Genomic DNA, 13,643 nt, shown 5'->3' with positions numbered 1-13,643 from the left:
CGTTATTACGGTTTATGTATGCGTATGTATCTCTTATAAGGGGTTGGTGAACCCTTGGTTTGCTAGTAAAACTAAATTACTGTGTCGTGAAATGATGCATGTTTACAACATGTGTCATCAACATGAAATGTTTGGAAGGTTCTGCTGTAAGGCAGTCTACATTGTAACTACAATACATAGTGCACTTACTTTACATTCTGACATGTTAATAAGATTAAGTCTTACATACAGTATTGGATTGATGACTGTCAGGGGAGGTTTCTTTCAATTGCCCACGCTGGACCTGTGATAAGTGCGCAGATAGTTCTGCCATTGGGACTTCTACTCCACAAACTTCCCTTCTTCTTGAGATTTACTGCAACTGTAAATGTTTTAAAAAGAGAAATTATGTGAAACCCTGTATGATCTTATACTTAGTTAAAATGAAGACCCTCCTTAACTACTGACTTTCTAAATAAAACATAGTTTGGGGGGGGGGCAGGGTACAGATGTAAAGCTAATGCTGTCTACCTCCTTGGCTACTGTTACTTGTTGGCCACAAACCTACATGTTCTTCCTTTCCTGTTTGGACTTTTTTTTCTCAATTCAGTTTTAGAAACAATAATTGCTCCTATTATAGCACTATGGAAATTAATGCTGAATTATGATACTAATATGAACAGATTCAATTACAACCTACGAAATAAGAATTCAGAAGGTCTGGCTGTCATCTAAAATATATCCAAATCTATGTCCCATAACAGCTACATTTTTAGAGGAATGACACGTAAAGTTGGTTTTGGAACAGTTTCTTGATATTCATGGATGTGTGAATTATTTAACGTGTTTCTTAGAAATTAACAAATGCACATCTCTTTCCCTTCTCATTTTTCCCCTCTGTAACAGCTCTGTGAGGTGAGACAAATTAGGTTACACTGAAGAAGAAAACCTGTCCTAGACTATGTTCCTCCAGACCGTGAGAACGCAAAAGAATTGTAGCTAAAGCCAGCCTGGACTGCTCTAAGGGCACAATGAGCTCTGCTTTAGACAGGACTCAAGAGAAACCTGGGGGGAAAACAAGTGAAGAAAGATAGGAGTGAAGGCCATAAAGGCAGCAAAAAGAACAGAATGTGTGTCTCATCACCAACACAGAGAAAGAGTACTTTTAAAAATTACTGTACATATTTCCCAGCCCTGAAATCCACAATATCAGTATGGTATCCGATCTGAAAAATTTGAAAGGTAACAAAAGAGCTCAGAAATACTACCTTATCAAGAATGGCAATTTCTGCAGTCTCCACCCTGGTGGTAAGATGAGTATGCCTGCTGATATGTCAATATCCCTCTTTCTCATTCTAACAAGCCTGGCCAAACTCCACCCACAGAATGCTCACAATAAAGAACTGCACAGGGCTCTTGACAGTTGACCATTGTTTTGCACTTCACTGAGAACTGCTAAGGATTTCAATAAATCCCTTTTTATTTTCCCCCTCAATCTGACAAAAACATCAACAGAAACTTCTTTTCTATCTAGGATAAAACAATCAGAGGAACAAAATGTATAACTTTGGCATCTATTATTATTTCTTGTTGAAATTTGCACAGTATGCATTACACTTAAGAAAGCAATGTTTGAGAAATAATAAGGGTTGTTGTCGAAGGCTTTCATGGCCGGAATTCACAGGGTTGTTGTAGGTTCTTTTCGGGCTATATGGTCATGTTCTAGAGGCATTATCTCCTGACGTTTCACCTGCATCTATGGTAAGCATCCTGACGTTTCGCCTGCATCTATGGCAAGCATCCTCAGAGGTAGTGAGGACCTCACTACCTCTGAGGATGCTTGCCACAGATGCAGGGAAACGTCAGGAGAGAATGCCTCTAGAACATGGCCATATAGCCCGAAAAAACCTACAACAACCCAGTAACTTAATATGATTCCACAAACATCTATAGCTTCTTGAAAAAAAAATCTTCATAAAAACAATGGACAGCCCACGATTCTTAAAACTTTATACACATAACACCATATTCCAAGGATGGGATTCATGTTGTCTTCCAGATGGTGTTGGGCTGTAGTTTCCAGCATTCCTCACAACTGAATTTGCTCTCTGGGTCTGCTGGGAGTTGCATATCAACAGCAATTATGGGAATTGTACAGAATAAAGTAAAACCTGGCAATTACCAATATGCATAGGTTTGTACATTTAAAAAAACCAAAATGGTTCATGAGGTTATAGATACGTGTGAAATCATTTACACTCTTTGTCCTCTTGGTTTTATTGTCCTCCCATTACTTTTTAGGAACAATAGGGAAAACCTCATATTTGAACATGGTCTGTACAAGTCAGAGAACAGAAATACACACTAGGTTGATGTGAGTTTTCCGGACTGTATGGTCATGTTCCAGAAGCATTCTCTCCTGATGTTTCGTCCACATCTATGGCAGGCATCCTCAGAGGTTGTGAGGTATGTTGGAAACTAGACAAGTGGGGTTTATATATCTGTGGAATTTTCATTGTGACTTCATAACTGTAATTTTTATGAATTTTATGTAATTCTTAGTTTTCTAAGATCTACAGAGACACTTTCCCTTTTCCCTTTAGACTATTATTACTCTTGCCCATCCTTTTTACACTTTCCCCCCTTTGCCCTCCCTCCCTTTTCCGCATACCCCTTACCCACTCACGCACTTTTCCTTTTCTTACCCTTACTTCGTGGTTCTTTCTTTTAACCTTTGTCACGAAAAACTCAATAAAAAAATATTTTAAAAAAATCTACAGAGACACTCGCTGGAACACCCCAGCAAGCGAGAGTCCAAAAGTGGCAGGCTCAAACCCAGAACCTCAACCAATGGCTGATACCAAATGAGAGACTCCCCCCTGGGCACACAGAAAACTGGGCAACTTGGAAGGCGCTGAACAGACTGCACTCTGGCACCACGAGATACAGAGTCAACCTTAAGAAATAGGGCTACAAAGTGGAATCCACGACATGCGAGTGTGGAGAAGAGCAAACCACTGACCACTTGCTGCAATGCAACCTGAGCCCTGCCACATGCACAATGGAGGACCTTCTTGCAACAACACCAGAGGCACTCCAAGTGGCCAGCTACTGGTCAAAGGACATTTAATCAACTACCGAGCTTGCGAACTTTGTGTTTTGTTTGTTTGTTTTTTAAAAAATGCAATGCAACTGTTTGGTCTGCCCCTAACACGATAAATAAATAATACTGTAATTTTGCTACTGTTATGAATCTTAATGTAAATATCTGATATGAAGGATGTATTTTCATTCACTGGACCAAATTTGGCACAAATAGCCAGTACACCCAAATTTGAATAATGATGAGTTTGGGAATTGTAGTTGTTGGGATTTATAGTTCACCCACAACCAAAGAGCATTCTGAACCCCACCAATGATAGAACTGGGACAAACTTCCCACACAAAATCCCCATGACCAACAGAAAATACTGTGTTTTCTTATGGTCTTTGGCAACCCCTCTGACACCCCTTGCAACCTGCACATAAAGCAGATTTTAGTTATGGTTTCACTGCACCATGAGGGAATTAAATGCACAATGTCATTAAAACTAGAAAGGATGCAAGCAAAATGATTACAGAGAAAAGGGGCAAGAAGCAAATTCAAAGGTAGCTGTAGAGTGAGTGGACGCAATCAGTGACTAGAATGCAAAATGGACTAATGCTGTATTTTTTATGTTGAGAGGATCTGTTCTGAAGCAACAACTTTCTATGGGTAAAATTTTTCAGCATAAGATGTTTTATGTCACAATGCCAGTAAAGCGACAGTATAGATAAAAACTTAAATAAAGAAGTTTAGTTAAGGAATTGGATAACTGATGTAGAACTGAATGCGTTATCTCTCTTGGAAAATTGTTTTGCCTTTTAGGGTTTAAATAAACATTATTACCAGTAGCAGTTCAGAGTGAGTAATGCTAACAACTGAAAGAGCTCCAAACCACAATCGCTCATTTGTTTGTAGTTAAGACTAACCGATTTCCTATTTTTAATCTAAAAGCCATCAAAACAACAAGAATACACCCTGTGGCTTGCTGGCTAAGAAAACCAGGAGTGAATCCAGCCTTAAAAACTCCCTGGAGTTTATGACAGCTTTTAAAAAGATTAAGTCAACTTTTCTGAAATGGGCTACTAAAGAAGGGATTGCACAGCTGAAGGAGTGTTTGTTCCCCTTCAATTTATTATCTATTAGTACTCCTTAGGTTAAGAGAATAATTAAGTTCTGGTCAGCCAATGAAACCAGTCCAATTTAAATGGGGCAAAAACACCAGTTGAAAAATAGCCACCAGATGCTGTTATGGTTGAAAAATAGAATAAATGAAGTTTGCTAAAGACTTTGGCTGACATACAGTATTGGATTCATGGACTGGTGATTTCTCTGCATTCAGTAAAGCTACTTTGGTAAAGCCTTCTTGTAAGACCATGTAAATGCCACCTCAGCTCAGCTCAAGAACTTCATTAACAGTTTTTTTTTTTTAAAAAAAAAAGACAGATCTCACTGGATTGTAGATGAAACTCTTCAAACTGCTAAGTGAATGTGAGAAGAAATAGAAAAAGGTGACAGAAATAGGGTCAGAACCCTGAACTCAACTATATAGTGGCATGTACACAGGACAAAGAGAACAATAACAATGAAAAGAATCAGAAGAAAACAAATAAATCTTTCCTAAAAAATCCAAGGTATCAAATGGAAATGTGAACCAAGAGTAGGGATGCTATATGACCAGCAAAGAAACACATTATATGATAGTGAGGGGAAAAGACAATGGAAGCAATATGCTGAAGAACTATATAAAAGAAATAAACAGATGACCTGTTTATGAAAAGAAGAGTATTTTGAATATGAATCCATAACTTTGAAAGTCAAGTTCAAGATGCTCTGAAAGCTTATGGGATAAATAAATCACCAGGAATAGGTGTCACAAGAAATATGATGTGCAGATTTGATAAATGTGGATTTAATATGTGTGGGTATGAATGGAATTGTATGAAAGATGAATGGATGGAGTTAATAATTTTGGAGACACCAGTCTAAAATATTAAGGCCTGCAATGACTAAACCTGCTTGCTGGACTGTAATTAAAAGTTACTAATGAGAATTGGAATAGTAAACTGTGATAAGAATTGTGACAGTGATATAAGATGTTTACATCTGTTTACATCTGCCAACATTTGCTGACCAGAAACCAGAATAACTCTAAGGAACATTATCTCTGTTTACGTTAGTCAAAGACTTATGTTCTTTCAAGTCAAACCCAGAACATAATTGTTCTTTACCTGAAGACAAACATCTATGTCAGGAGGAGAAGACTCAAAATAATTTTAAACAGGACAATTATTTACTACATCAGCAGAATATTCCTATAAAAGACTCAATCTAATAATTCTCAAATTGTGACAGAGAGTGAAGCTGTCAACCTGCCATGCTCTGCTCCATGGGAAGGACAGAGATGGTGCATGGAGAGTGTCAGATCTGCTAAGGAAAAACAGGATTCTGTACTCTTTGGGCTTCTTTCTCAAGGGAAGAGGAAGGAGTGCGTTTTGGAGACATGTTCTTTTTTGGTCTTTGGCATTTTGGCGTTATAGAAGTTTCTGAACTATGCGCTGGCAGGCCGCAGGGAAGCAGAGTCTGGCTTAACAGGTGTTCTTCTCCAAGAAGTTAGAAAAGATATGGTAATATTTTGATGCATGGTAATGTATGCATGAGAGTGAATGTGTATGGGCAATGTGAATGCTGAGTAAAAATGTAATTCCCCCCTCTCTCTCTCTCTCTCTCTCTCTTTGTTAGCCAATATAACTGCATGTTGTTTGTGAATCCAATGTAATTACATAGAATCTGTATGTCCAATGTTGTTCTTTGTGTAAAAGCATAAAAGTTCTGTAATTGTTCTCATATACCCTCTCACACTGAAAATTGCTGTATAAAGAACCTGGTTTAAAATGTATTCACGACATACATGGCATACAGATTCCATTCAAATTCTATATAAAAACTGTCAACAAATATGGGAGGGGAAAAATGGCCCACATAACATGTTTCATACTTATTTCAGTCACCAAGGAAATGGACTATTTGATGAGTGGGCTTATTAACAAAAGACCCTCCTCATAAATGTACAGCAGAGTAACTTATTAACAGCAGTGTGACCCAGCACCAGTAGCCCAAAGTGATAAAAAGAACAAAAGCACAGAGACCAATGCTGTCTCTTCCATAGGTTTTTTTGTAGTAAAATAATATGGTTACACTATTTACACAAAGTTTCCATAACTCAAATAAACAAACACATAGCTTTACACACAGCAGCCTTCAAACTGGAGCTTTCTCACACAGAGGTTTACCTCAGGATGACACTAGCTTTGTCCACTAACTCTAACAAGCTTTGGCCTATTAACTCTTTCAGTGTTTAACTCACAATTTTGTAATCAAAAATATCTACTGTATTTTCTGCCATATTAGACAACTATATAACCCTGGAAAGTCTTATGAAAAGTTGGGGGTCGTCTAGTATGCTGGGTATAAAATTAAAATAATTAAAAGAAAAGAATAAAATCCAACTTCCTTAGTGGCATGGCCTGAGAAGGAAGGCATAGGGAGGAGGAGCGGCAGGCTGTAGGGCAACCACAGAGAAGGCCTACTCTCTCGTTCCTATTAACTGAGCTTGAGATGGTGGTGGGACCAAAAGAAGGGCCCCTCCTGAAGATCTCATGTTCCAGGTAGGGTTATACAAGGAGATGTGGTCAGCCAAACAGCCTGTACACATTAAGTGCAGAAAGGGAAGAGACACTACAGGACATATTGCAAAGTTATGATGGATAACACTACGTAACAAAATTTGAAAATTTCACTGTTCCTGGTTTGAGAGTTTTATTTCTGTTTAACTGTCTGTTTAATTGTTATATTTCTGTTTAATTACTTTTAAAACAGCTGTTATACACCAGAAACTTGCATTTTTGTAGCTGCCACAAACTATGTTAAATTGGTTAAGACTTTGTGAGATATTCATTGAAAACCTATAGCAAAATGTGCTGTAGGATGTCCTGCAAAAACAATGTTTTTGGAGTTTAATAAACGTTTTCCATGTTTTTATGTTAGAACCAATTGGGATATGACATTTATATCCCAAGAACAAAAATCATGTTACATAGTGTAATGGAGCACACTACAGAATTTCAGAAGAGTAGCTACTAAATTGTGCTTTATAGATTAGCAAAGCTTTTGACTGTGTAGATCATGAAAAACTATGGACCATTGTAAAAATAAATAAATAGGTGTTCCACAACATCTGATTGTCCTGATATATAATCTGTGCTAAAAACAAGAGGCTGCTATAAAAGGACTAGACAAGTCCTCAAGTGTAAATTTTGTTTGTTAATAGCATCCATGCCATCATATTTCAGATATCTATGTATATTTGTGGAAGCTGAACAGTGAAGAAAGCTGATATTTGAAATATGATGCCGAAAGAAAGTATCACATTCAGGCAAAAGTTCTGTGGTTACCACACATTCTTTCTTGCCCAAGGGTGCTTATAGCAGGTGTCGGTAGTAGACCAATTACCGCTCTATAAATTGTATGGCTACAACTTCCATCAGTTCCAGCCAGTATGGTCAATGACAGGGATTTTGGGAGTTGAATCTCAAAGCATCCAGAGGGCACCAGGCTACCCACTCCTGGTGTACAGGATAGAATATGTTTATTTTGTTTAGCTCAAAACACATGCTGCCTCTACATCACCAGTGTGAAATAAAGGCAACACTCTACAAAAAAAAACAAAAACAAATAGATAGGGTTCCTCTCTTACACTACCTTGGTCATTTTGTACAGATTATTTTTTTTGCTGAAGCATATACAGTTGCTTTATTTTCACTGTTTTAAAAGACATTTTATATAAAAAGAAGTTATGATTCAGAACAGGCACACAACAAAATCCTTCTAGACTACACCACCAATCCTGTTTAAAATTTAAAGATGAAACAAAAGAAAGCTAAGATCAACTGATCGCCAATGTCAATCAGAAAAAATGTACATCAGTTTAAGATGGCACTACTGTATTCCATTAATAACATTCAGTTGAGATATTTATGAGAATGGAGAAGGATGAATTCTTCAATCTTAGCAAAACAAATGACTTCTAGCATCTGAAGCCTAGTAAAGTTATTATGGGATATATTTCCACACAACACAATATACTTCAGTGATACTCAAAGTAGTGGTCTGTTGTCTAGTTTCCAGGAAAGAAAGTGAATACAATAACAAGAAGCAAAGGAAATTTGTAGTATGAATGAAAGAAGTTGTGTCATACATTTTCATTCTTCCACAGAGCCATGTAACACAGAATATCAAGGCAGATAATCCACAACATCTGCTTTGAACTGGTTTATCTGAGTCCATACTGCCATATATTCCAGTTCAAAGCAGATAATGTGTGGAAGGGGACTGAGTCTATTTCCTTAAGTGCATAGTCTTTGAATTCTACAATAATAATAACGGTTCCTGGCACACGGGAGAAAAAGCCTGCAGGTCAGTCAACATCAGATAGTTTCGAGAATCACTGGTCTCGTTCATAAGAGGCATCATAATCTGATCTTCATTTCTATACATACTGAGACAAGTGTGGCATGATTATTCAAGTGATGTATTTTCTACACCTACCATATCAAGATGAAGCAAAATGTGGCCCAAAAGTTTAAACACTAACAAATATGTTATGGCATAAAGTGCCACAAGAGTACAATCAGTTTAAAGTTTTCTTCAAGATCCTTGGTGGAAAGCCAAGAAGCACTGGTTAATACAGTTCAAAGAGCACTGAGAGCCCTTCCACACAGCCATATAACCCAGAATATCAAGGCAGAAAATTCCACAATATCTGCTTTGAACTGGGTTATTGGAGTCCACACTGTCATATATTCCTGTTCAAAGCAGAAAATGTGGGATTTTATTCAGCTGTGTGGAAGGGGCCTCAATTAGGTCTTCTTTGCTCTGATCTTGCCTGAGATAAACTTGCCTGAATGAGCAGAAAGAGACAAACAACATCAGGAATAGGAAGTAATCTGGCAGCGGCACAATATTGTGCCAAGTTTAAAAACATACACACACACCACCTGCTTCATTTTACACATGAGCCAACGTAGACTTTGAACTAACAGCGTTTCCCGTAACGAGACTCCCGCGATGAGATCAGCTTCATCAAAGGAACTTCTGCATTTTGAGGAACTATAAACGCTGCAGCAGCATTTATAGAAGTACCAGGAACAAAGTGGAAAACCCACACCCACCCACTCTCTCTCCCCGTAAATAGCTTTTCCTAGGCACACCCTCAAGAGCGGCTCCTAACATCCCTTTCGCAACCATGGTTTCAGCTACAAGAGAACCGGCAAAAGGGGACAGCCCTCTTTTTCGAGTACAGCTGGCTCTCTCTATCCACAGGTCCCACCACCCTCGGTTTGGCAATATCTCTCTCGAGTTTGACATTTTATATAGGATGGGTCAAAAGCAGGGATGGGCAAACTTGGGCCCTCTAAGTGTTTTAGACTTCAACTCCCACCATTCGTAACAGCCTCATAGAATCATAGAGTTGGAAGAGATCTCATGGGCCATCCAGTCCAACCCCCTGCCAAGAAACCAGAATATTGCATTCAAAGCACCCTTGACAGATGGCCATCTAGCCTCTGTTTAAAAACCTCCAAAGGAGGAGCCTCCACCACACTCCGGGGCAGAGAGTTCCACTGCTGAACGGCTCTCACAGTCAGGAAGTTCAAATAGAATCTCCTTTCTTGTAGTTTGAAGCCATTGTTCCTGGAGACTAGGATGCGGACTAGCCTCAGGTCCTTCCCCCTTCCCCCTCAGTTGCTTGAGGAAGTAGACTTAGGGTGCATCAACACTGTAGAATTAATGCAGTTTGCCACCACTTCAGCTGTTGAGAGTTGCAGTTTGATGAGGCACCAGCACTTATTGCAGAAAAGACTAAAGACCTAGAAAAATCACAAGTCCATTCCCATACCATTGCGCCATGGCAATTAAAGTGGTGTCAAACCGCACTAATTCTACACCGCAGATGCACCCTTTGTCTACAGAAGCTGATGCTACCAACTTCTTTCCCCCAGTTACATTTCCCTTTACAAATGAACATACACTTATGCCTTATACTTCACATGATATCTAACATCCCTGAGACATTGTGGTTCCGGCCCAGCGTATCTGTCCGAACACATCTCCCTCTACGTCCCACCTCGGAGTTTAAGATCCTCTGGGGAGGCTCTGCTCTCGGCCCCGCCTCTATCACAAGCGAGATTGGCAGGGACGAGGAGCAGGGCCTTCTCGGTGGTGGCCCCTCACCTATGGAATTCACTCCCCGGGGAAATTAGATCATCACCATCCCTCCTTTCCTTTAGAAGGAAATTAAAAACATGGATTTGAGACCAGGCGTTTAGGCAATCTGGCAGATAAATAAAGGACAACGGCGACTGATAGGAATGGAAAATGTGGAATGAAGTTATGGACTCTGAGTTGCAAGCGTTGAGCATAAGATTGGTTTTTTATTGACTGTGTTATATATTGATTGTTTTTAACTGTTAAAACTGTTTTAATTGCTGTCTATATTTTATCTGTATTACTGCATAGGCATCGAATTGTGCCTTTTTGTAAGCCGCCCTGAGTCCCCCCTCGGGGGTTGAGAAGAGTGGGGTAGAAGTACATGAAACAAATAAAAATAAATAGATGCGTGTCCCAACAATTCTCCACACTTAGTCCATGATCTGAAGGTACAGCTACACTGCAGAATTAATGAAATCTGACACCACATTAACTGACATGGACCAATGCTATGGACTCTTGGGAGATGTAGTTTGGCGAGGCACCAGAGAAGGCTCGAGATCTTGAAAAACAACTCCTCTGGTGATTTTGTATCTATATTCAAGTGGTGCCAAATCCTACAGTGTTGAGGAGGTATGGGCAAACTTGGGCCCTCCCTCCAGGTGTTTTGGACTCCAACTCCCACCATTCCTAACAGCCTCAGGCCCCTTCCTTTTCTCCCTCAGCCGCTAAGCGGCCTGAGGCTGTTAGGAATGGTGGGAGTTGGAGTCCAAAACACCTGGAGGGAGGGCCCAAGTTTGCTCAGGCCTAGTCCACAGAGAGACCCCGTCCCAAATTTATAGGCGGCGTGGGAGGGAGGAGAGAGACAAAGGAAGAGCCCTGGCTCCAAATCCACACGAGAAGGGAAAGGGGTCTGGAAGGGGAGAGGCCTCTGGCGTAGACTACCCCTAAGGGCCCGGCGCCTTTCCTCCCGCCCTCCGCGCACAGGCCTAGGCTTACCTGGCCCCTCAGAGCCGGTCCCTCCAGTTTGTTTCCCTTCCGACCCGAACTCAGCGCAACACCCCCCACCCTTCCCTTCCCTGCTCGGCGCTTCCGGCGCAAGCCCCACCCACTCACGCCCTCCTTTCCCCAACGCTGGGGGCGGGGCGGGTCCGCGGCTGTCCATCAAGGGAACCCGGAGCCCCGCCCCTTCGCCGCGGTTCCAAACAACAGCTGTTACAAAGCCGGGAGGGAGGGGGAGCGGAGGAGACGCCGACGCGCAGGCGCAGTACGAAGGATGGGCAGGCTGCTCTGCTAGAATCAACCTCAGTGTTTCCAATAATGAGTAAATACAGGAGTGTACTAGCGTGTGGTCAGATCTTCATAGGTAAAGGTGAAGGTTTCCACGGACATTAAGTCTAGTCGTGTCCGATTCTGGGGGAGGTGGTGCTCATCTCCATTTCTAAGCCGAAGAGCTGGCGTTGTCCCTAGACGCCTCCAAGGTCATGTGGGCGGCATGACTGCCTGGAATGCCATTACCTTATCTGCGCCACCAGGGGGTCCTTAGGTAAGGTAAAGGTAGTCCCCCGACATTAAGTCCAGCCATGTCTGACTCTGGGGTGTGGTGCTCATCTCCATTTCTAAGCCGAAGAGCCAGCGTTGTCCGTAGACACCTCCAAGGTCATGTGGCCAGCATGACTGCATGGAGCGCTGTTACCTTCCCGCCAGATCTACTCACATTTGCATGTTTTCGAACTGCTAGGTTGGCAGAAGCTAGGGCTGACAGCGGAAGCTCACGCCGCTCCCTGGAATCGAACCTGCGACCTTTCGATCAACAAGCTCAGCAGCTCAGTGCTTTAACCCACTGCACCACCGGGGGACCACCAAATGCAGCATTGCCGTAAGACGAATGAAGGAACATGAAAGGTACAGCCCTGGAAACAGCAACAAAAAAGCCCACAATATGGTTCAGATATGTGGATGACACCTTCACCATTTGGAGTCATGGAGAAGAACTAAACAGGTTCCTGGACCATCTCAACAGCATCCACCCAAATAATAATAATAATGATAAACCTTTATTTATACCCCGCTACCATATCCCAAAGGACTCGGTGCAGCTTACAAGAGGCCGAGCCCAAATACATCAACAAAACAACAACAACAACAAAGCAAAATAAATAAACTCAAAACAAAGCAATAAACATTAACAAAACATCACGATGCATTAAAATCTGTGGCAGGGCCAACTGTAGTAGTTAAAATTTTTAAAAAGTGCTGGGCATGACAAGCATCCAATTCACCATGGAAAAAGAAAAGGAAGGAAGACTGCCTTTTCTAGATGTCCTAGTCATCCGTAAACCAGACCAACAATTGGGTCACACCGTTTACAGAAAACCCACACACACAGATAGATATCTACATAAAGACTCCAACCATCACCCAAGTCAAAAAAGAAGCACCATTAAAGCCTTGGCAGACCGTGCAAAAAGAATCTGTGAACCCCACCGCCTCCCAAGATGAACTGAACCACCTCAACTGGGCTCTCCAGGCCAATGGATACTCCACCTCAGACATCAGAAGAGGTGCAAGACCGAGAACAAACCACGAGAGTAAAGATGAAGATCCACCCAGAGGAAAAGTGTTCCTGCCATACATCAAGGGAACCACTGACCGCATAGGGAAGCTGATGAGGAAACACAACATACAAACAATCTACAAACCCACCAAGAAAATCCAACAAATGCTACGTTCAGCAAAGGACAAGAGGGATCCTCTCACTTCTGCAGGAGTCTACCATATACCATGCAGCTGTGGACAGGTCTACATAGGGACCACCGAATGCATCATTTCCCAAACATTAATCAAGGAACATGAAAGGCACTGTAGACTACTTCAACCAGAAAAGTCAGCCATGGCAGAGCACCTGATGAACCAACCTGGGCACAGCATATTACTTGAGAACACAGAAATGCTGGACAACACCAACAACCACCATGTCAGACTACACAGAGAAGCCACTGAAATCCACTAGCATGTAGACAATTTCAACAGAAAGGAAGAAACCATGACAAAGGAACAAAATCTGGCTACCAGTATTGAAAAACAGGGGAATTCCAGACAAGAAACAATCAGGGCCAGCTAATCATCTCCCAAGAAAGGATTCCCCCAGGCAGGAAGCAGCCAAGTCTTGGCAGGTGTCCTCTGAGGTTGTGAGGTCTGTTGGAAACGAGACAAGTGAGGTTTGTATATCAGTGGAATATCCAGGGTGGGAGAAAGAACTCTTGTCACGAGGCAAGTGTGAATGTTGCAAATGGGCCCGTTGATTATCACAGAA

General features: G+C 41.4%; 1 protein-coding gene across 2 annotated transcripts in view; it reads right to left on the bottom strand.

Moving 5' to 3' along the window:
* Nucleotides 1-11,424, bottom strand: part of PSEN1 (presenilin 1) — a 43,011-nt gene extending 31,587 nt beyond the window's left edge. For both annotated transcript variants that reach the window (XM_060761339.2, XM_060761348.2), the window contains exons 1-2: nt 11,327-11,424; nt 230-361 (exon numbers count right to left, since the gene is read on the bottom strand). In XM_060761339.2, coding sequence (XP_060617322.2) covers nt 230-313 — 84 coding nt within the window. In that variant the 5' untranslated portion in view covers nt 314-361; nt 11,327-11,424. The remainder of the gene's footprint in view (nt 1-229; nt 362-11,326) is intronic.
* Between the last annotated feature and the right edge of the window lie 2,219 nt (nt 11,425-13,643).

The sequence above is a fragment of the Anolis sagrei genome, chromosome 1 (genome assembly GCF_037176765.1).
Source record: "Anolis sagrei isolate rAnoSag1 chromosome 1, rAnoSag1.mat, whole genome shotgun sequence".
Taxonomy (NCBI): Eukaryota; Metazoa; Chordata; class Lepidosauria; order Squamata; family Dactyloidae; genus Anolis; species Anolis sagrei.
Note: the sequence above shows the minus strand (reverse complement) of the source record. Positions and strands in the feature narration are given on the sequence as shown.